This window comes from Primulina tabacum, chromosome 12 (genome assembly GCF_025594145.1).
Source record: "Primulina tabacum isolate GXHZ01 chromosome 12, ASM2559414v2, whole genome shotgun sequence".
In the NCBI taxonomy this organism is placed as follows: Eukaryota; Viridiplantae; Streptophyta; class Magnoliopsida; order Lamiales; family Gesneriaceae; genus Primulina; species Primulina tabacum.
Genome location: NC_134561.1, coordinates 36,091,220 through 36,116,455, shown reverse-complemented (window position 1 = coordinate 36,116,455; position 25,236 = coordinate 36,091,220). Strand labels below are relative to the sequence as shown.

At 33.4% G+C, this 25,236-nt stretch overlaps 2 protein-coding genes and 1 long non-coding RNA gene across 3 annotated transcripts; 1 reads left to right on the top strand and 2 right to left on the bottom strand.

Moving 5' to 3' along the window:
* Positions 1-623: 623 nt before the first annotated feature.
* On the bottom strand, positions 624-8,108 carry LOC142521024 (mitogen-activated protein kinase kinase 3-like). Its single transcript, XM_075624206.1, has 9 exons — positions 7,910-8,108; positions 7,555-7,806; positions 6,440-6,658; positions 6,203-6,340; positions 5,950-6,117; positions 5,382-5,495; positions 2,085-2,192; positions 1,669-1,760; positions 624-1,280 (listed from the first exon to the last, which is right to left on the bottom strand). The coding sequence occupies exons 1-9, from the start codon at positions 8,009-8,011 to the stop codon at positions 920-922; spliced, it is 1,554 nt and encodes a 517-aa protein (XP_075480321.1). The 5' UTR covers positions 8,012-8,108; the 3' UTR covers positions 624-919.
* Positions 8,109-18,069: 9,961 nt separating this feature from the next.
* On the bottom strand, positions 18,070-23,562 carry LOC142520104 (peroxisomal membrane protein PEX14-like). Its single transcript, XM_075623077.1, has 12 exons — positions 23,371-23,562; positions 22,099-22,346; positions 21,899-21,947; positions 21,607-21,794; positions 21,250-21,442; positions 21,044-21,136; positions 20,197-20,267; positions 20,049-20,091; positions 19,895-19,962; positions 19,717-19,761; positions 19,549-19,617; positions 18,070-18,860 (listed from the first exon to the last, which is right to left on the bottom strand). The coding sequence occupies exons 1-12, from the start codon at positions 23,426-23,428 to the stop codon at positions 18,384-18,386; spliced, it is 1,602 nt and encodes a 533-aa protein (XP_075479192.1). The 5' UTR covers positions 23,429-23,562; the 3' UTR covers positions 18,070-18,383.
* Positions 22,353-23,389, top strand: LOC142520105 (uncharacterized). The gene is made up of 2 exons (XR_012813905.1): positions 22,353-23,070; positions 23,231-23,389. It is a non-coding gene; the product is annotated as an uncharacterized LOC142520105 (long non-coding RNA).
* Positions 23,563-25,236: the final 1,674 nt, after the last annotated feature.

Below are 25,236 nucleotides of genomic sequence, written 5' to 3'. Positions count from 1 at the left end.
ATATAGTGTAGAATGATGGTATTTTTGTACATACCAGCATGAGTGGCATGAGCTCTAAACAAGCTACGCGAGGATAAAAACGAAAAAAGGTGACATTTCGGCGAGCGCCTAACAAAGTAACAATTATGACTTCATTGGTTATTAGTTTGAGCCTGGTTTCTATAAAAACCCTCGTGTTCTTTCCTTAAATTGTTGTATTTGAATTGATGGATTTGAAACTATAACTTTCAAATCAATAATAACTAATTTATTTCGTTTCGATAATTATGTTTGGCAATGAATTTCAAATCTTCAATGTATGGTGGATTTTTCAAATCTATCCTAATATGAATTCTCACATCATCATTTCAAATTCAAAATTTTCAATCCAAACGTGGTCTAAGATTGTAAGGGAAAGATTTGATGAATGAAACTTGACGTATTGACATAAGTTGTATTTGTATTGAAGAATTTCAAATTAGTGGATTTTAAATAGATTTAAATGTATTTTTATTATTTAGATAAGTAAATCCATAAACTTCATATTCATATCTTACACATCAAGCGATAGATAAATACAAGCACACAAAGAAAGAACAGAATCAGATACAAGAACAGAATATTGATAATCACTGGGTTCACAATTCCAAGCTCCCTATTTACAATGTACAACATAGGTATTCCTATCCATATCTATCACCACATAATTAGTATCAACCGTTTCCCTACTGGATACAACACGGGAGCTATTCAGAAGTGTCACAATCTGTGGAAATAAGGTTTAAATAGAGATCAACGAGGACACTATCCTAACCATATATATCTCCACATAATGCCACCCACAAGTCATGCCTTCCACTGTCAGATAAGATCGACGAGGACAACCCTGTAGCTGGTAACAAAGAACGGATAAAAAGGTTATTGCTGATGCAATTTCATACTATTGAACGATGTAAAGTTCTTGTTTGGCTATGAAATAGCGGCCGATCATTTCTGATGCTTCTACAGTAAACTGCTCTTGAAATGTCCCCATACGCTTACTGGGTATGTCAATTGAAAGGTCCTGAAAATTTGGCAAGCCCTCCACTTGCACACCATCTCCACATATCAGGAACTGATTTCCAACAATAAACGATCCTGTTACACGGATTGCAACTCCATTTTGACCATGAGCTCGGCATTGAAGCTTCTCTACGACATGCACTAACTTCTCAGGAGGCCATTCACCAGCCAATGTCCTCCGAATACTTGTCAAGGTTGTAAGGATGTTGTCTGGACCAACATGTTCTTTCCCACCAAAACTGGAAACAACATTGGCTTCATTAAGGAAATGGTGGTAATTTCAAATGCCATGAACATGAAATCAGTAATGGGAATTATCTCGTGGATCTGCAACAAAAATTGTACTTCTATGGTTTCTTCAGATTATGGAACCTTGAATGGATTGTTCACATGTTTACGCTACATTTGAGAGGGATGGGCCAAGGACTTTTTGTTGAGAGGGGTAGCTTATTATATTCTGATGGTGCATCACATAAAATTTGAAACTTTCTCAATTGAAAATAATACTACTCCTTCTTGTCCTTTTCTAGGCCCGCCTTCTTTACCAAACACTGCAGAAATCTAGCAACAGTCTAAACAAAATTGCATGAAAATTTTGTTCGAAGGGTTTGAGTAAATGTTTGGTACCTGAAAATAGATTTCTCTTCATACAAAGTCTTTATGTGATGCCAAAGATCGTCGGATCCATCAAAAAGCAAGTAATAGTGTATCGTTAACATCTGTTTGAGACAAAAACATAACACAAAGCATATATCAAGCACCATTAATAAGTATTACCAATAGAAAATTGATCTTGTTTTTCCATTTGCATAAGATTCATATGACACTCAGGTGGGAAGGCACACATTCTTTCGTGTGAGAATTTTCCAGTTAAATTGACAATTTGATTAAAACGTGGGTTTTATCAAGGGCCCGCTTGAAAATTTAAAATTAATGCAAGCAGTACCAAATGCTCTTAACTCCATTTTGTCCATCTATGAAGCCACAAACAACAATACAATAAGCATAACTTGAGGAAATCCAAAACTGAGAGTTCAACTCACATCTGCAAGATCCTTCATCCTTTCAATCGGATCAAATATACCTCGGACAAAAGCACCCAAGTTGACCTTGGCATCCACATACTTGGTAACAAACGGGTGTGATAGCAGCTGCATGACAAGCACGAAATTGATTGGGGTTATATTGTAAGATTGGAAGTGTGGCAAAACAAAACAATCAAGATCTAAAAAATACTAAACAAGAAGCAATCAAAAATCATAATCTCATCAAAAACTGGTCAAAAAGCAATGAACAATTTTCACAAAGGCCATATTCTATTGACAGAGTTGAAATTTTACAACACAATACAAAATGTGTTGTCTCACACATTAAAGTCCAACACAATACAAAATGCTAAAAATGTGTTGTCTCACACATTTGGTCATTAAAATTTATAACACTATACAAAATGTGTTGTCTCACAGTCAAAATAACGCATTCAGCATGAAAACCAACACTTGTTCAAAAATCAATGACTGTACAAAAACTTAAAAATTATCGAACCCATTACCAATACAACTCAGCTTGACGGAACCAATACAGCCAAGTATGATTAATCCTCACGCAGTAACAGACAAGAACTGTAGTGCCCAAATTTAGTACACGTATAACCCATGCATTAATTAAATTGTTAAATATTTTATTTAAGTTTAAAATGATTTTAGTGATGCATGATTTATTTAAATTGCATTATTTTAATGTTTATGTGATGCACGTTAAAATGTTTTTCAAGTTTCATGTTCCAAGCGATTATTCGAGGCGGGATCGAGGAAAAGAGACCGGTGACGATTTTGGCGATTTTAAACGTGGTATTTTATTTTAAGTTAGAGATGGGGCATTTTAACTCATTTATTAAGTTTTTAGCATTTTAAAGCCTAATTTAATTATTAGGTGAATTTTAGAATTTTAAAACTTTTAAAAGACTAGCACATATACATTTTATTTTAAATTAGAAATTTTTGTTAAAGTTAAGGGAGAGTTAGTATTTTAAAATTAGTACTAATTAATAATTAAGCAAATTTTACTCTCCCTAATTTACTAATCACACGCACACACACACTTTTACACACACTAAATAACGCAAAACACACACACACTCTTCAATTCAGATTTTCATCATTCTTGGAGAGGAAACCTAGGGTTCTTCCTCATACAGCAGCCGCCCCATCCCCCTTTATCATTCCAGCAATTTTCGTGAATCTTATTGCAAGATTTTAGCGCCACGTTCGTCCCGGATCAATCCTCACGCCATCTCCGCTTCGGTATCGTCGTTACGGTATTTCAAATCATCAAAGGCACGTATATTCTGTTATTGCTGCATCGATCTCGTCATATTACGCGTGTGTTGTTATTTAGGTGTAAAAATACATGTGTGATGCGTAGAAGATTGAGCAGTTATGTTTAGAACGCTTTTGAAACCATTTTAGATCTAAATTTTCGATTTTTGCGGTCTTTTAAATGCTGCGATTTTTCGGTCACGTTTTTGAGAAAACTTTCAACACGAAAATTGTAGAACTTTTCGATACCTTCGATTTGACAGTAAATTCGAAATTTTTGGATGAAAATTGAGTGAGTTATGACGTTTTTCGTGAAACTGCTCAAACTTCGTTTTTCAGAAAATTATGTATTGATGTGTTCTCGAGATTTTATTGTTGCAGGCTTCGTTGGGAATCGACGGGTGATCGTTACTGCGTCTAGGTATGCTTAGTATGATGTTGGGTTGTTATTGGATATGTCGTTCGGTGTCGATAGGCACTCGAATACACTAGAAGTCGTAGGAATCGATTTGGTGTCAATTGCCACGTTTTTGAATTGCATGTGTCGTAGGGTGGACGTCGTTGCTTTGGGTGCTCGTACGAATTTGGTTCGATGTTATGGCTTGCTAGGATGAGTCTCGGGGTGTCGGTTCATGGTCCGTACAAAGGATTCTAGAATGATAAGCATGGCAGGTACAGGATTTTCGTGAGTTCGCGTCCAACGAGAGAACACGGATCCTGGCACGGGGTCCGTGTCTTTGTTTCTTCTTGACTGTCCTTTTTGCGAGAGTACATGGACCCCCACACGGACCAGGGCACGGGGTCCGTGCCTTTGTTTCTTTTCGGTGTCAAATTTGCGAACCTACCCGGACCCCTACACGGACCCTAGCAGGGGGTCCGTGTCCTTCAATCTTTTCGGTAGGTCCTTTAGCGAACCTACATGGACCCGTAGCCGGACCTGGGCACGGGGTCCGTGTAGTACCTGTTTTGGGAAAATTTTATTGTGTCTTGGAGTTTCACGTCTTGGGTTAGCACGAGGTTTTAAATGAGGTCAATTCCCGGGTGCTTTAGAATGCCTTTAAGTTATTAATTGAATTCGAGGTGAGCACGAATACCTACATCTAAGTTATGCAAGTTAAGTATGAGAATTCATGATTAGTATGTGCAGCAGCGGTCCCTCGCGAGATCCAACGAATCCCTCAACGCCAAGTAAGTATGTTCGACGTGCAAAAGAAAATATTTCAAGTTTTTGAGGTATGCTAAATGTCTTGTGACCAAATTATGAATGGGTTTGGAAGTCGGTGAACGTGGCCGAGGACCTCTCCACCCCGTTAAAGCATGAACGGGTTTAGATCAGGATTGAAAAGCGTTAAAGCATGAACGGGGACCAATCCACCCGTTAAAGCATGAACGGAGATCTCATGTATGTGGCAGTGGGTTCGCCCCTGTCATCCCAGTACTGTTGTTTAGTCTGATCAGGCGAATTATGTTATGGGTCACTTGCTTTGAAACATCCTCTACGCAAAATGTTGAAGCCATGTATGTTTAAGTATGTTCAAGTATGCAAGCATGTTTAAGAAAAGTTTATGGCACGTCTAAGCATGTATGTACGTATGTTCAAGTTTTATCTTGCAAGTTCAAGTTAAAGTATGTATGCCTATTTTAAAGTTGCATGTGATCTTATTATGTAGTACTTGTTACTTCCAGTTTATACGTGTTGAGTCTTTAGACTCACTAGACTTGATCGATGCAGGTGAGGATGTTTATGGGGAGACAGGAGGTGGGGACCAAGGAGCAGGCTTGGACTAAGCGGGAGGCTAAACCCGAGGACCGCCCACGTTTTGAAATTTTTATGAAATGATCAAAAACTCTGATTTTATGTCTTGATTTATGATGCTTTGAACAAGTATTTTCTTTAGCAAATTTTGTACCTGATCAATTTGAAAGGGTATTTTATGTTTAAGAAAATTTTAAATTTTTTTTTTCCGCAAATTTTTAGTAGTAAAAGGAGGGTACGTTACAAGAACTCCACCTCTTGCTCACCTGCTCAGCTGTTGGCCTGGCAACTGGATCTTTCTGGAGGCAAGCATCAACAAATGAACATAACTCTGGAGAAAAGATTTCCTTTGACAGAGATGGAGATTTATCATCCAAAATCTTCAATATAAATAGTTGTTAGAACCCAAGACAAGATAGATGCATTACAATATCTCAGAACAACATAGAAACAGGATGAACTGTTACCATCTTTCTCAAAAAATAACTTAAATAGCTTTTCAAACACATCAACTTTCTCAGTACTTATTTTGCAACATAACATGGATTGTAATGCACTTTTAGTGACTAATATAGTTCGTTAAGATGTTCAAAATAGTTCAAAGTCATATGGTCAACAAGTTGGAAAAAGGAGGCATAATTAACTTTTGTCTAAATCGACCTCACTAGTAGCAAAACTGTTCTAGTTAACTTAATATCATTCATGATTTGAGCATCTAAGTGACCAATAGAATTGAACGTAACAAAATTAACAGCCTTCACTTGAAACAACATATATGAAAATTTTCATAAATGAATGAGCGGCAATACAAGGTAGTGTGTCAAAAATGATTACCTGCAACATGAGATTAACAGGGCCTTCATTAGCAGAGTATGGAAATTCACCCGCAGCACACTCAAAAAGTGCAAGCCCAAGGCTCCAAATATCAGCAGGATAAGAGTAACTTTCATTTCGTATTCGCTCAGGAGACATGTATGTAACAGTTCCAACAAAAGTTGCGCACTAATAACATAACAAACAAATGTCAGGAACAAAAATATCACCAAGTTGATTGAGATATATGCTTTACGAAAATTGCGGCACAAACCATTGCCATTGAATCCTCGAGTCCAGCGCTAATACCAAAATCTGTAATCTTTGACTCTCCTTTCAGATTCACGAGCAAATTTGCAGGTTTGATATCTCTATGAACTAAATGTCTAACTCCATGCAAGTAACTTAGTCCCTTGTCAAACAAATGAAGTCAGGAAATAAATCACGAACAAGAATTCATGAACTCAAGATTTGCTTATTAATACAACTGAAACTAAAGAAACCATCTTACAAGCAAAAGTTCTTTCACCATAGAGGAAAGAATTGGCTCTGGTATACTCTTCCGAACACAAAGGATATCTGCCAAAGATCCACCATCCATGTACTCTAAAGCTATGCTAATCTGCCCAGAGCCTGGAGTGTAGAAAGCACCATAAAACTGGACAAGACCTTGATGACATGGTGCTTCACATAATGTTCTTATTTCAGTAAGAAGCTGTTGCCTTTTCTCCTAATATGAAATGTAAATGCTCACATTAGACATTAATTCAGTATCTTACAAGTTGAATTCCCAACAGTTACTCTTCTTCCATATAGTGCCATCTACTTGGCACACACATCATACATATATAATTTACTGCAATCTTTAAATATATTGAAATTATAAAATTCAAAAAATAATTATTATTAATATAATTAATTTATAATATATGAATGAGACGGACGTGTAATTAAATTTAACTAAACCATAAATAATACTAATATCAAAGTGAGTGAAAAAAAGATAACTTTAGAATAGATTTTATGAGATTTGCTGGATAAAGAAATAAATTTGAGTAATTTATCAATATAGGATGCTGTAATAATTATTTATTTTAAAAAAAGTGAAGGAATATTTTTCCACACCCTTAACAATGCCAAAGTTAGTTATTCTAAAACACTGCATGATATAGCATGGGTAATATAGAGATACATCTCCACTCTTCTTCACCACTTCTCACTGTCCTCTTCTAATATCTCCTTGTTTTAACAGCAAATCATCATCGTGCATACGGTGTATTCGAATTTGCTCTGTTTTCTCGCATATATATAGCACCAAGATGCTGACAAGAACAAAATAGTTAACCGCGTGGTAACATTATCAGGCGAGCATTGCTCTAGATCCAAACTTTTGTATGGTCATATAATTCAGATAAACAGATTCACTTATGAAAAGAGTATTTTATTTCTCAGTTATCACTCCTAGTTTTTCAACCCAACGTTGAAGCCAACATTATCACATTTGGAAATTGGAAATCAACAGTGAACATAAAAAATTAAATATCAATTTCATTCCAATCCAATGTCATAACACAACAAAATTCAAGAAAAGAGTACAAATGTTCACAAGTAAACAAAAATGCAAACCTTTTCAAAAATATTTATCTTCTTGAGGGCAATGATCCTGTGATTTGGAATATGAATCGCCCTCTGAACAACACTGCTCGCACCACTACCAATGCACCCAAAGATCCTCATCTCATGCGAGGCACACCTGTATGTTTTCTCAGAATCATCTGCGAAAAACGCGGATGATGCGCATTTCTGCAACCCAAGCTCATTGATGTTGTATATATTGTACGATTTGCTCAGTAAATTCACTGCCCCGCCATCGGATAGCTGATCCAACAAGTTCAAATAAAACAAGAAACACAGAGATAACATCAAAACTAACAAAAAGATAAAATCTTGAAAATCAAGGGGGGGAAAATCGAAGATTTACCATGCAAGAATCTGAAGGGTCGATTATTGAGTCAGATGGGAACCCTTTTTCTGCATCAAATAGTGGCACTAGCTTCCTCTTCAATTCCTCCAGGCCAGCCATGGGAAGTGCAATTCTTGAAAATATGCTAAAAGTTAAACACGCATCGGCAATTTTCCAGGACCCAAATTCTTGGTAGGACGAGTAATCGGAGTCAGGAGAAACTTGGGTTTTTGTAAAAAATAAATAAATATACCAAAATGTCAAATTATTTGTTTTTTCTAAAAAAAAAAAAAAAATTGTTAAACCCGGCCCCTTCAGGTTTTATTAATAATTTTTATTTTTTTATATTTGATAAATATAAATTTTTATTTATTTAAATAAAAAAATTAATAGTAATAATGTTAAAACTTTTAAAATTATAAACAATAACATTATGAAAATTAGTGATATCGATTTAATTCTAATGAGGTTAGAAATCCAATTTTTCTTTTACAAAAAATCATATAATCCTATTATTTGGTTTGATTTCGATTATTTTCAAATTGTTGTTTGTGGTATTGAAATTTGATAGGAAAAGCAAGAAGAAAACAATGAATATGGCTTGTATAGGCAAGTGTTGAACACTTTCTCCTTAATAAGAATTTGTCCCTCACAATGTGCTTAAGGTTTGTGGCAATCTTCTCCCAAGATACAACTACAACTCTTGAATAATGAGCACTCAAATATTCAAGTTCTATCACAAGAAAATGAATGAACTCTCTCTTGTTGAAAAAGGAAGAAGAACAATATGCAAAATGATTATGTTTTTTTGAGTATGTCTTTTTGATTTTCAATAAATCAACAATTTAATGTTTTTCATGTGAAAAGACATGATCTTTCATTCATAGTGGTGTCCCTTGGCCATTATAACTGACCACAATCATCAAACAATGCCAAGAAAATGAAAAAATACCAGAAAAATCCGAAGGGACACGAAAAACCACTCAGCTCCGCGCGCGCGCGCTTGCTACTATTCACCATCGATTTTTCTTTTTCCCGTTTTTCGTCCCTTACATGTTCCGACTACTCGTTTGAAGTTCTTTTAACATTTGATGAACTCGTTTCGAGTTTAATTCAAAACCACCGAACTTAATATTCGTTTATCATGCTTTGTTCTTCATTTCGAATTTTTTTAATCAAACACATTGATTAATTTGCTTAATTTTCATTCATTAAGCATCAAAATTATCCAACAAAAATAAATCTAGATTTTTAAATAAAATTTTTTTACTTCTATATTCGACTTGTTATTATATTTAAATTTTATATAATATACACATTTATATTTCTGCAGCTGGAATTTTTTTGATGGTGGACAAGTTAACTTTACTCACAATATATATACACACACACACACACACATATTTCTGCAACTAAAATTTTTTTGATGGTGGACCAAGTTAACTTTACTCACAAGTTCTGAATTTCTTCTAAGCCAGTAACACTTACATGGACATGATCAAGAAACCGGAATCCTCGAATTATCCGTTTTGTCGCCGCGAAAATGGGACTCCGTTGAACTTTCAAAGAGAGAGAATTTCGAGTTGGGGATAAATGGATTGGGTAGAATTCTTAAAGGGTACAAGATTTACGAGGCTATCAAGAAAAAACAATATCAAGTTTGGAAGTTTTAGTTGAGATCGGATGATCCGTCGATCGGATCGCCTTCGAGTTGATGCTTAACTTTCAAATGATCTTCAATATTTGATTGCTGATCGTTCAACCTGGTATGGAGCAGTTTAATTAATCCGAGTTCCGAAGGATTTGATTTCTGGTGTTGATAATATAGTGTCTCCTGAAATGTATGTGCATGATATGGAGTTCAAGCATGAATATGTCCAGACTTATACACGTCGTTGGGATGCAATAATTATCTTGTTATACTGCGATATATAATTATCAAGATTTTCTTATGCTTTTTTTTTTCTTGAGTACTTGCCGATGGATCCTCTGAGAATTTGATCTTGTGTTGCAATTCTAATTTGTAACCGAACTATTAAATAATAGAATTTCATTACAAAAGCAATTATTTAAGTTCGAATTATATATTTATCTATGAGTAAGTTTTTTGTGAGACGGTTTCACGAACTTTTATATGTGAGACGGGTCAATCCTACCGATATTCACAATAAAAAATAATATTTTTAGCATAAAAAATATTACTTGTTCGTGGATGACCCAAATAAGTGATCTATCTCACAAAATACGACCCATGAGACCGTCTCACACAAATTTTTGCCTTTTTATCTATTTACAATTTTCGTATTATACGTTGTTGAATTTTGATCCCATTAACAATGCAATACTCATGTATGTCATTTGACTCATTTCACATCAATACTCTCAATTAAAAAAATTAATTTATAAAATTATCAAAAATTAAAAAATAGAGGACTAAGACATTATTTTAACAACATATATTACAAAATTTATTTAATAAAAAAAAACAAACAAACAAAAAGAGAGAGAGTTTGGCTATCACAAAAAATAACATATGGTTATTTATTATGCATCAAAATTCGGATTTTTTATACCCATGGGATATTGCCACTATGAAAACTCATATTATTATTATTATTTTATTTTTTTAAAAAAAATATTTTCTAAAATAGATTTTGCTAAAAATAAAATAAAATAATCTCATGGTGCCTAAAATTCCCATGTGATATTGTATGCAATGAAATTTGTTTTTAACTGGAAATTTGTGGAGCAGCTTAATGTGCACATTTATATCTTGAAAGACAAAAACTTGTATAAGACGATCTCACGGATAGTATTTTGTGAGACATATATCTTATTTGGGTCATCCATGAAAAATATTACTTTTTATGCTAAGACTATTACTTTTTATTGTGAATATCGGTAGAGTTGACCCGTCTCATATATAAAGATTCGTGAGACCGTCTCACAAAAGACATACTCATCTTGAAAATGACTTGTTTAAAATCGATTATAATAAATTTATACTCTTGTAATAAGGTTAAATTAGTTTTCTCTCGAAACAACTTTGATTTAGAATGGTGCCAAAATTAATAAATTGCCATTTAAAACTTATGGGTCACTTCATATTATTTTATACTGGTAATCAATGATATGTGTTGTGCATTTATACAGTTTTTTATAATTAATTTGATTTATATTTAAACAAAAGTCATATCATAATTTGAAATTATTACATATTGTCATTTGATTTGACTATATTTAAATAAGAGTCACATCACAGTTGTGAAATTAAGTGAGTGACTTAATTGTAATTTTGAATCAATGAAATTTAAATAACTAATAAAAAAACGGACCATGACACCGAGCTTTTTGGTTCTATTAGGCCAAACTTCCATCTATCAATCTAATTTAGAAAATTCAATCATTTTAATAGTATATTTGAAACTTAAATCATGTCATATTACTATACATTTGCATCTTTAATTCATTTATCTTGAATTTTCGTAATTCATTTATAAATTTACGTGTGTTCGAAAACCAACTCAAATCGAACTAAACAACATGATTTGGATCGATTTTTAGTCGATTACATCTTAAATGATTTTTAAATCGACCAAAGTGAAAATAACCATAATACCAAAAATTTATGTTTTATTTATTTATTTTTATACATGACACAAATATGTAATACGTTGTATTTCGTAAAGCTTAAAAGAACATCATGATCAAAATCCAAACACGTCGAATAAATTTGATGCATTGTTCTAAAAGGCACCGTCTAGATGCTGGGCAGTCATTTACTGCCTCGATTTATAGAACCGCTTGATTTATATATAGAATTTTTTTTATTTTTTTAAAAAAGATTGTTCGATATATTTTTTAATCAATTTGTATCGGTTAAAGATGAGTAATATGACATTAATTTTAATTTTGAATATGATATAAAAGAATTATTGAAAAAATACGTAAATAAACAAGAAAAATTAAATATTTATGTAAAAAAAACCGTCTAGACACCGAGGCGACCGCACTCTGGGTGACCATTGACTTACCACGTACCCTTTTTTATAACAATGATTTGAACTCACAAATCATTCCTAAAGAAATATCATTTAATTTTTTGAACCAAAAAAAAATATAATTTATACGGAGAGAAAAGGAAAAGATCGAATAATCTTATCCGACAAGCAAACTTATTTTATAAAATTAATTATTAATGATTACCACATTATTTTTTTTCCAAAAACAGATGACGTGGCATTTTCCAAATCTTGTAAATTTTAGAATTTTTGTTTATCTATCAATATCTTATTATATATATATATATGTACATATATATATATATATATATATATGTATGTATATATTATTGAGTAAAAAGAACTTATTTTATCATCTCTACGAATTGAGTCTCTGGGATTACGGATTGAATGTTTAACTGTCTAAGCAGTAATTATAATATATCGTATCAAAACCAATTTGTGTCATTTTTATTAAGATTAGGTCTCATGTGAGACGGTCTCACGAATCTTTATCTGTGAGACGGGTCAACCCTACCGATATTCACAATAAAAAATCATGGATAACTCAAATAAGATATCTGTATCACAAAATACGACCTCTGAGATCGTCTCACACAAATTTTGGTTATTTACTAAATAACGAGAAGATAATCGAAACATGTCACTGAAAAACTCCGACCATAATTTTTAAATGGCTAGAATTGAAAGAAGAGATCCAGTCGAAGTGAACAATCTCCATGGCATAAAACTCTAAGTGCCAAGTGTAAAAATATAACCCAAATTATAATGCTGCACCGTAGTTCATCAATCACGCCCCTCTCGTGGCACATTTGCTTTTTTCAGACCGTGAAAATTTTAATTTTGGTCTTGACCGTTGGTCATTTTTTTTTATATTTTGATTATCTGGTTCTATTATTTTAGTCAAATTTTTGATGTATTGATGTGATGTTGATGTGATATCGACCATTGAGTTGACAAATATCATGACACGTAAATACTAAGAAAAGATTAAATTAATAAAAATTAAAATATAGATGACTAAGCTGAAATCTGATAATATAAAAAATCAAATTCGTAAAAGTATAAACAAATTTATATTTTTATTTTTTAAACTATTTTTATGGGATCTCTCAATATTCATATATTATATTTTTATACAATAAATTATATTTTAAAATTTTAAATTATAATAGCTTACATTAATTATAAATATTAAAATATAATTAAAAAATTTATTCAAAAAGTTAATACAGAATTTAAATTCTATTTATTAAAAATTTATTATTACTTTTAATTATATGGGCCAACCAAATTTTATGATTTTTCTATATTTAGTGAAATAATTTTATTTAAAAAAATTCATAATTATAATTTTAAGTCTGGTATAATTATAAGTTTAAAAGTCATAAATAAATATAATAAATTTTAATTTGTCAAAAAACGAAGGAGGAAAAAATATTTTATCAATTATATCAAAGTTTATCTATAAATTATAGAGTACAATCTTAATTTTTATTTGTTTTGTTCACGTTTGTTGCGTGATTACTCAAATATTTATAAACTAAATCACATTATAATTTTTTGGATCGTATTTCGTTATTACGAAATATCACAATCATTGATATAAATCATAGATTAAAAATCACAAAAGCGATTTATAAATTAAAAAATTTCGAAGACATTTATAATTTTTGTTTTTTTTTTCAAAATACTTAAAAGTCAAGATTGAATATCGCTTGATTTTTAAAACTCTACAGGAATATATTTTGAATAACATCTCGAATTATACATTTTTTTCAAGTATCTTGTAAATTATTAAATGATATTAAAACTTGAACAGACTTAAATGATGTAAGGCAAAAACATGTGTGAGACGGTATCATGGATCGTATTTTGTGAGACATGTCTCTTATTCGAGTCATCCATGAAAAAATATTACTTTTTATTCTAATATTACTTTTTATGCTAAGATATTACTTTTTATTGTAAATATTGGTATGGTTGATCCATCTCACAGATAAAAATTTGTGAGATCGTACGATCTATTAATGATATAGGAGGTGAGTATATGATGGTCACATTGTTTATTCAATCTTATTTTAATTTAATTTTATTTTGTTTTATTAATGGGTTGGGGTTTATTTACCTTATTTTTTCATGCTTCTTTATAATAAATAATTTCCTTGTATAAATGCTCACCACAAACCTCCATTATAACAATTTCTAGCTCTCCAGTCTCCTTACCATACTTTGAATATCTTACAATTTTCCAAGATTATTCGAAGAAATGCAAGCGCATGATGCTGCGGTCTCGCACTCTCCGAGTTCCAACGGCCATTCTAACAGCGAGATGACGGAGATAGCCGCCCGGGCTGTTGAGGAATGCGCGGCGGAAGAGAAGTCCGATGAGTTCTACGACGATGAGTTCTACTTCGAGAGGGAAGTGGATTCAGAATCTGTGAAAAGGGAAGGTGGAGAATGGGATGGAGATGATGATGATCAAGGCTTCGAGTTTGAGTTCGTCACGAGGGATTCGGAGTCGTCTACGATTTCTGCCGACGAAATCTTCCACGACGGTAAGATTCGACCGGTTTACCCGTTTCTAAATGGAGATTTGTTGATCAGGAAAGTGAATATGGATGCAAACAAGGAGGAGAACGGAAAGAAGACGATTCGGCTGCCGTTGATGAAGCTTCTTATCGAGGAAAGAGAGACGGCAACGACGTCGTCTTGCTCGTCGTCGGATGTGGATGAGCTGGAAGGAGTTCCGGAGGAGATGTACTGCGTGTGGCAGCCGAAAGCCGCCTCGGATGCTGATGAGCAGGAAAGTGTTCCGGAGGAGATGTACTGCATCTGGCCACCGAAGCCTACTCCTGAGGCGGCGGAGTCTCCGGAGGAAACGGCGCGGCGGTGCAAGAAAAGCACCTCCACGGGGTCGATTTACAAGAAACTGAAGTTGAAAGAGCTATTGAGCAGAAGCCACAGTGAAGGAAGGAAGGAAAATTTCGTCTTTTTAACTCCGAAGAACAGCTGGAGCAGAAGAGAGAACGAATACCGAGTCGAAGAACCGCCGACTTCGGCCGGAAAATGGAGACCGCCGCCGCCGCGGCGGACGTACTTACCGTACAGACAGGATCTGGTGGGGTTTTTCTCCGGTGGAAATGTGTTGACCAAGAATTCAAAGCCTTTTTAAGATTTTTTTTTTTTTTTGTGATTATATATTTTTATTATTTAATGTTATGTGTCTTTGATAAATTTGAGCTATAATTTTTAGAGATTTATTTGTTTGTTCAAAAGAAAATTTAACTTCTTTGCTTGTTATTTATTACAATATATTTTGTAAATAAAATAAAAAATAACAAAATCTGAAAAAAAATAGAAATTACTCGAATGGTTGAACTCATAATTGAGTGAAACAATTAGCATGTGTAATAATCGGCAAATGGCGTAGACAACTTATTGCACGCTTTTCTCAGGATATTTAGTTCAATTACATTAAAATGGCATGGACATTTTATTGTCACCATAATAAACTGTTTTTTTTGTACGGAAGCTGGTGGGAAAGGTCTCGCGATATCCATATGATTGAAATTGGCATGTTCTTGGCATGCCTCGACGTTGCCTCACTAGTTTCTCCGCATCACGCCTCATTGAAGGCCAGAACTAGCCATGTCGCAGAGCTTTTCCTGCCAAAGCCTTTCCTCCCTGGTGATTTCCGCAGATTTCTTCGTGGATCTCATGAAATACGTAGTTAGCTTTATTTGGAGCAAGAGTCTTCGAGTAAGGCTGATGATAATAGTTTATTTTTTATATCTGTTAGTCGATATTAATTGATTATACATTTTTGTTTCATCTGTTTTTTGACTCAATTTCTACGAAAATTTAAAATTATAATCATGTCATTCATATAACATACATTTTTCATCGTCACATTCCACGAATCAAACGATATCTAATAATATATCCAAGTGAATTCTATTTTTTCCTAACTGGTTTCGTGATGTAGCATAAGTGTACAAAGACATCTAAAAATGTTCAACATTTCCACACTCGAGTTCACACATTAAAAATATATAAGATACCATATATTAATTATATAAAACATTCATTTCAAAAAAATTATATAAAACATTAATTCATGCACTGATGCACGTGAAGATGATTCCACGTACAAGTTGTGAACTACTAACTATTTTTTTTTCCAAATAATTTTATATATTCATTTTTCTTTTCAAATTTAATTCTCCGATGTTGGAGTTCATAGACTTGACAACATTCAAATTATAGAACTTAAATTATTTCTACATGACATGACTCGTGAATCACAATATATATATATATATATATATATATATATATATATATATATATATATATATATATATATTATGTTCATATTTTTCTTCCGAAATTTATGAAGGCATTCATTACATCCTAAGACTTTAAAAATATAGATGAAAATTATGGATTTATCGGGTTTGCAATTAGAGTAGGTCTCTTATGAGACGGTCTCACGAATCTTTATCTGTGAGACGGGTCAATCATACCGATATTCACAATAAAAAATAATAATCTTAACATAAAAAGTAATATTTTTTCATAGATGACCTAAATAAGAGATCCGTCTCATAAAATACGACCCGAGAGACCATCTCACACAAGTTTTTGCCTTGAAATTATTGTAATTGATAACTTATTATCGACATACGATAATTTACTAATTAATCTTTAAAATTTTTGCACAATCTTTGTTTAGTTGCTAACAAAGTCATGGCAATAGATGCTAGGCGAACGAACATGGATTAACACGGGAGAATTGTGATTTTGGTTTTGTTTATATATTTTTTGTGATTTTGATTATCTATATCATCAAATATTAGTTTTAGTATGCTATTTTTTTTTGTTTTTCGACGGTTTTAATTATTTTTTCTAAAATATAACGCTGATGTGTTAACGACGTGACACTCCGTGAAAGAGAGACAAGGCAACACTCCCATGAAAAATCGAAACATACATTATTGAAACTAAAATTCAATAATATAAATGATCATAATAATAAAATAAAATATAAACATAATTTTCCCGAGTTATAAACCACTAGTTTAATTTTTTCCAGTTTATACATAATAATTTTAAATGCAAGTTTCGATTTATATGTAGCAATATTCGATATCACATTATTTTTTTAATTATTTTTTGTTATAATATTTTGTTTTGACATATATTTGTTGCGATAGGTGTTTATTCAACTGATCCACTAAAGTTGTAATTCCTCGGAAAATAAATAAATTTTATTTTAAATTTTTTGCATAAAATTAAATTTTTCTATAAAATTATAGCCTTAAAAAAAAATTGTCCAAGGCTCACATGATCATGCATGGCGCATTAATATTTTAATATATTCTGCTAGTAATGCTAAAATTTCAAATTTGAAAATTAAATAAACTGTTAGACCATTTGTCAATTAAATTGTACTCGTACATTAAATTAAACTTTATAGAAACTTTAAATCCTAATAAAAAGTCAAAAATGTGACAACAAAATTCTGCATAAACTTTGATTTCACACTTCACATACACACACATTCTCTTACTATTTTTTTTTAAAATTTCTCCTCCTGTGTAAATGTTAATAATTATTTATAAAATTATTCAAAATGATCCATCCTTTATAATATATTTTTTAATTTCATTCTAATATATATTTTTGTAGTAATTTTTTTTTCAAATTTAATTTACAAGGGAAAAAATAAAAAAAATATTTTGACGTGCGTGCAGACATACTAGCACACAAACACAGCCGGGTGGGATGTTATATATTTAGAGATACATGTCAAAATGGACTACGCTCGCCTCTATTACACACGCCGTTCTTGCCGCATCGCCTTCAACTCATTGCCACACGAGCTATTCAATGCTATCCTTGCGCTTAGTAGGGGAGCGTCGAGCGCGCGCTAACATTTATTTTTATATGTGAGATACATTCTTAAGGTGGCATCGAATTTTCTGCCACACCTCCCTTGTCACCTTCTTATTGCATTAAATTAAATTGATGATTTATTTCCTCCAGGTAAAGCCAAAGTCAATATAGTCACAACTGAAGAAGATGGACAACCAAAAACCAAAACGGGACAAGAAATTTCGAGGTTTTCACGAGCAGATCAGGAGTATTCGGTTGATGAAAACACATTGGATAGCCACAATAATAGATAGTGGAAGACGACCAGTTACATTGTCATCATGTCTCGTTTCACATAATAATTTGTAGGTGTGTCTATACGTCGAAATATACAGCAATATACGCTATAATCAAGTCAATGTAGATGCATGATCTTGGCAGTACTTCACAAATCTTAATTAAAAAAAGTGCAGAGACCAGGGTGATGAGTTCTTGTAACTGATAAGTTGTCTCATCCCTTTTATCAAGGACATTAAAGTGGTATATGTACCTGAATTCAAGATGTACTGATGTTCTTCAATCTTTCGGGCCTACAAATATGAGCCATTATCTTCCTTTTGTATCTCAGTTGAAGAAACTTGGGAATACTCACCATCGGTATCAACGAAACCACCTGATTCAGAGATTTTTGTGATTCTTTGCAACTCATCGGTTACATCTGGAGCACGAGCTAGTGATTGATCATCAGTCATTTCCTCTTTCTGATATGGTCGCTTCTTTGGTTGTCGTATAGCTGCAGCGGCTTCGAGCATCGCAACAGGTGGTGGCTGGGGAGGTACCCATGAATGCTGAACTGGTCGCTCAATACCCAACCTGTTGGAAGGTCCGGACTTCTGATCATTGTCAGATTCAATTTCTGTGATTCTAGGATTCTGTCGCTGCCACCAAGGCACTGGATCGTCTCCATTCAACTGCTTATCTGGGAGTCTGTAACTTGAAATGTTACCACTTTCTTGAGTATCGAGAACGTTGGTGGAGCTGTTCTGAGATCGACTAAACCCCCAAGGCTGATTGCAACATGCAAAACATTAATGCTATTACCCTAAAGCTCTGCCACAAATGTTTTCATAACTTCTAAAATATTATGATCGTGCAAGAATACCGCGTGTCTATGCCAGAGTTCAATTAGCAATAAGATATTTGGATCACAGTAACTAAAGGAGCATGGCACACTAAGGAGCCAAGGTGATCAGAAGCATAGGGGCACCGGACGAGTCACACGCCTTGAGATCAGGTACATCAAGGCATTATATTCGGGAATCCGGACGTATCCAAAATTTATCACACAGAATTGAATATTTAACTTCCAAGGCATTGACTAAAATAAAAAACAGAAAACGTAATCTATTATACTGTGTTTCACATTGAATTTTAGAACCGTTCATTCATAATTGTGAGGCACTCTTAAAACTCACCTCGAGCCTTTAAGGAGAGTCAAGGTGCATGTTCCGTGAAAGGGAGTATTGGCTTGTGTCTAGACATGTTTGAATAGCTTCATCCAAGTTAAAAGAATATGATTTATGGTACTTATGTCTCCAGGATATCGATAAGACACAAAAGACAAGAAGACCATATAATATGGATGTATCAGATGAGTAGTTTTTAAAAATATCCTGCATCACCAATTGACGTCGAAACAAGTAACAATTGACGTTTTTATTAGAAAGATATAATCAACAATTATGGGCAGCAAACCTTTGGCCTAGGCTCTGAACGAGGATTTAACACTGGTTGATCTGGATTTGACGAAGCATCATTGACATCCTGAGGTGACAACATGCAAAAATTGATACACCAATGGGGACAACTTCAAAACTATAAGCATGAAATAAACAGAAACAGTATTAATAGCAATGGACTAACCCTGATATTGAAAGGGTTCTCCCCATTCTGAATCATATCCATGATCTGCAAAACAATTCCGCATATTATAAAGAAAAAAAGGAAAGATGGCGAACATAGAAAAAGAGTTCAATGCCTCTTGAATATTATATGATTACAAAAGGCTTGACATATTTCCACGCTCAGGGACAGTAAATACCTCCCCATACGACTTAGATTGAACACCAACAGAAGGTTCCACGTATGCAGGCGGTGACAGAGATCTCGCTGCAAAGAGCACTCAAAATAACAAAAAGGTGATAGCCAACTCATTAAGAGCACGAGAATTCAGCAACTGATGAAAGAATAGCAACCTGAATGTGAATCATTGTTTGCCTTGCCATTGGTATAAGGTAGCTGGAAAACCACAGCACATGTTAAAAAACAACATCAACCCCGCTAATAATCAAAAGATCAATCATCATCAATGGTACTGAAAAAGAAACGTTATGACAAGCTCACTTGTGAACTGGTCAGTGAGACCCTTTGATAATCCTGTTCATCTACGATAATTCTTCTACTGATACTTTGACCTGACATGACCAGAAAAACAGAATCAGTTTACATAATTACATCTTACAGATTCTGTGGAAACTAATGATGTTAAGCAGACACAAGAAAAGAATCTTGAGGAGAACAGTCTTTACACAGCAAGTAGAGAAGGATGAGTAAGGAAGGTATATCTGTGAAACACTTAGGTTGAAAACACACATATGACGAGGTCGGTAAAATCTAAGATCACACACAGGTTAGAACAGATGGCAGACTTTGACCCAAACTTCAATCAAGTGAACCCGGTGCTCCCAATCACAATTAGCTCCACAGATTGTGGTTTCAATGAAATGTGATCAGACAAACAAGAAATTAAAAATGGCTAATTTGGCATTTTCTGCCTTATATGATTTGCAGTTTTAAATCCTCAGGTAGCAAATTGGAAGGCTGGATGTCACTTAAAACATTGTCAAATATGCTGACACTGAATTACAAACTTGGACAGAGAGAAACAAAAGAGCTAGTAAATATGCCAAAATGAAATTAAAAGTAGCATTTAAGCAATGCACAAAGCTAATTCTAGTTATACTAGCTGTTGGTGGCTCTGTCAATGACGAGTAATCACAAACAACTTCATAATATTTATGACAAATCTACTCAAGTAAAGCTAGATTTCTGCCAATGAAACTCATAAATTCAGAATGCAGCAATAATAAATGGCTAAAAAACCATGTACAACTCGTTCCGAGAGAAAGATTAAAATCACTTACACAAAAATAAAGGAGAAATAAAAATGGACCATAAGAAACTTCCTTACCCTCTTCCAACTTCTTTATAGAATTACTCATCGATTTCATTTCACGCACTTGCACATTCAAAGTGCTGATAAGCTCCTCGAAGAATCTCTTCTCTGAAAACAGCAAGAAAACCACCACGTGAAGCAATTACTGACCAACAAAATCTGGAACAATAAACAAACAATTTGCACTATAAAACAATTGTTAGAGTCGATGAAAAATATACCTTCATTTGTTGCAATCAACATCTCCTGGCTTGCTCGGGCAACATCAGCAGCTGCTATAGCAGCAGCTTTTGCAGCGGCCGCAGCTTCTTCTTCAATACTTCGTTTATCGTTTTTCTTTAGCATCCCCTCTTCCTTTTCTTCTTCCAGTACAACCTTGCGAATCCATAACTTTAACCTCGGAATAATTGCATTCTGACACAAGAATGTTACAGAAAATGTCACAAAAAAGTAGGAATATCAAACCTTCTGATGAGAGAAACTACATATATTACTGTACTAGTGTCAAGTGCAAGACAATGAAACTTGTATTGGAATTGTGTCGCCGAAAGGCACCTCTTCATTGGAACTATCTATACCTTGAAAAGTACTGCCGTTCCAGCACCGGATGCCGTAAAAAAACCTAAAGCAAAAAGAACATGAGACCAGTGAAATTGGGTGAATCGGCCCTTTTTTGGAACACTGCTAGCAGGTATGACAGATGTAGACTGCAGATTTTGAGCTGGAGGTTGCTGTTGAGCATTTGATGAAGCTTTTATCTGCTCATCTTTAGTTGTATGGTGGAGAAGGAAAAATCAAATACAATTAGCGCCTTGATTAACAAAAATAAGCAACTTCTGAAATAATTTGACATGGCCAAATACAAATTACCCGAATTAGTCACAACAGGCTGTGTTGTTGCAACAGGTGGGGAAGGATCCTGCTTTTTGCAAAGTACTAAGATTATGTACTTGGAAACTTCATAAGAAATAAATAAATGACTTCATGTGAAGGGCAATGAGATGTAGTTTCTTCCTCGATATTAGACTTATTCTGCGCAAGATGGAAAAAGAGAAAGGCGAGAGACATACTGGAACACGCCGAAAAGCTTCGTCTATCTCCTCTTTTGTGAGTCCCTTCTTCTCAAGAAAAGATCTTCTGTAAATTACCGGAGATCCCCTAACTTTAGGATGTGAAAGAAACTTAACAGCATTTTCCACTTGATCTTCTCGAATCGGTTCGGAGTTCACAAACACAGAGGTTGGTGAACTTTCTTTTACAGCATCCACCTTAGTAACTTGATGATCAGCGAGAGATGGTTGCATTGCTTGTGAGACCCCTATTCAAAATTAAACTTATTACAAATAGCAGGATTCGGGACCAATCAACATGCTTAATATCTGAAAACATACTTCAGGTGTGGCCTGATGGCCATAAGAAATAGCTATTTATCTTATCAAACATTTTATATCAGTTTAGTCACCAAAACAATCATCACTCTTTATAAATGTCCAGAGTTGATGCAAAAATGTCACATTAAATTTTGTGAACTCCAATTCACTAACCATTAGCATAAATACCAGTCATCGAATAGAAACAGAAAAATCAACAAAATGGTTTGTAAATGACTAGATTTAAAATGAATTACCAAAATTTCTGACTCCTAAATCTGGCATCACCTTTCATTCCATCAATAACAAACACTACCTCGTAAATCAGCTCCACCAAAATTCTTGCCAACCCCTAAACCCCAAGAACGTTCTTGTTTTAGCAATTGAAAAAATCACAATTTAAACTACAATTGTAATGAAGAAAATTCTTTTCATGTACAGAAGTACTAAGATTGGATAATTCAGACATCTAAGCGTGAGCTAACTCATTGTAATGGAGGTGGCTGAGGGTGCACAAACTTAGAGTTTTTTCCGCCAACGTTTTTAGAAAACTTTACATTAAATGACATCTTGTTTTTCTATTTTAATTTGTAGGTTCTCCTCCACATGCTAGGCCCATCCACGTAAACCAAACATCTAGAGCTTAAAGAGAGAACACAAACACTTGAGAATGTAATATTCATGCTCCATAATAAGTGGAAAAGTCAAATTTTTATATGATAGTCATAGAAAATAAAGGCTGACAATTATCACAAGAAATACAAATAGTTCATCTGGATTTCACAGACCAAACGACCAAACTTGAATTCAGGCCAACATCAGATTCAAATAGTCAGAAAATTTAACTATAATAAAAAGCTACACAACTCATTCTTGCTCAAATTTCACAGCTTGAACTTTCTCCCCCTAAAAGTTATAAGAACGATTATGGGAAATCAAAGAACTTGAGTGGATGAAAACAAAAAACAAAACCTGGGTCCGGCGGATTTTGGCCTGCAGAGCTCGGAGGAGCGTCACCGGTGGCTGCCATAAGGATTTACTGTCGGCCTGGTGATGGATTTTGACGGGACTTTCAGCTCAGAGAAGCTAAACTCTACGGTCAGCGGATTTTGCAATCAGCCAATCCGGACCCCAAAATATTAAAGTTTCTTAAAAAATTCTAAAATGGTCATCTAAAAATATCTGCATTTATAAAAATTAGGCATTCATGATTCATACTTCATCCAGTTAATTACAATATAATATATTAAACTTTTATTTTTATGAAATAAATGATTTTATACAAAAACTCTCGAGTAGGTATCTTGTGAGACGGTCTCACGAATCTTTATCTGTAAAACGGGTCAACCCTATGTCCCTATCGATATTCACAATAAAAAGTAATACTCTTAGTATAAAAAGTAATATTTTTTTATGGATGATCCAAATAAGATATCTGTATCACAAAACACGATCCGTGAGACCGTCTCACACAAATTTTTGCCAAAACTCTCATTGATTCTCATAATAACTAAAAAATATAGAATGTCTAAATACATCTTACGCATAACTGCATATTATGAAAAATATTATTTTACGTTCAAAATATTATTTTCATTTGTTAGTTATGTTACGACGAAATATTGTATAATATATGATAATTTGAAGTAAAATGAGAAAATATTATTTTTTTGTGTTGTATGGATCAGATCGACTCGTTTCAAATATATAAATTTGTGATATCGTTGTTAAAAAACCCTACTCATAATTTTAAGCACGTGATTTATTTAAGATTTATTGTATCTAGAATGACAGAGCTAATTATGATGTGAAACACCCCTTAAATGTTAGGTGCTTAAAATTAAATTCTACTAGTATTATTCTCAAGAACACATTTAAATAATCATAATAATTTAATTATATGAAATGAATTTATTATCCATCAAGTAAAATTTAATAAATTTATATTGAACACTACAAACACATAAAACATGATTCTAAAATAATATAACGTAAACAATAAATAAGTATGGCACTTGTTGTGAGATGATGACTCACATCACTTCACTCTCTTGCTATAACGGGCATGTCGGCATCAACGTTGGTGAGTTTTATATCGCTCAATCATTTACTTAAAAAACACGAGTTCAGATGTCACATACCCATCATATTAACATTTTGATTCTCTTACGCTTATTTTAACAGCGACATTTATTATTTATGGGTCTCATTGTCTATTCACCCAGCTTTATTCTTATTTTATATTAACTAAATACATTTCCAATTTTATTTACATTTTTAAAATTTTATTACTTACTATAAATAATAACATTTTTTATTTTTTATAACTTAAAATTATTTCATCTTATTTTACGAGTTTAATTTATTTAAAATTAAAATTTTATCATAAATTTGAAATGAAAGAACACAAGAAAATCACATTTACATATAAATAAAAACAACATATGAATTAAATGTTACTAATTCATGAATTGTTGTTGTATTTCGTCAAAATATTCTCAGCTAATTCGACAAAGAGTTGGTGATGCATTTGACTGTTACGTGGTTCATAATTTGTCCTCAAATAATCATGAAATCCTCGATTTAAGCCCTGAACAAGTTGTTTCGTCTGACTGTCACGTACTCCATAATATTGGTCGTCAATTTTAACTTGTACTTCGTTTTCACTTGTGGAACTAGAGCTAGAGCTCGTGCTGCTGTAATATCAAAATTTTTTGGAAGAAACAAATTCAAGTCTATGTGTTTGCCAAATAATATGTTATTAGAATGAAGAATGATAGAGCACAAGTCACAAGATGTCTATATATAATGCTTTTGTCATGCAACGACACTTTGCAA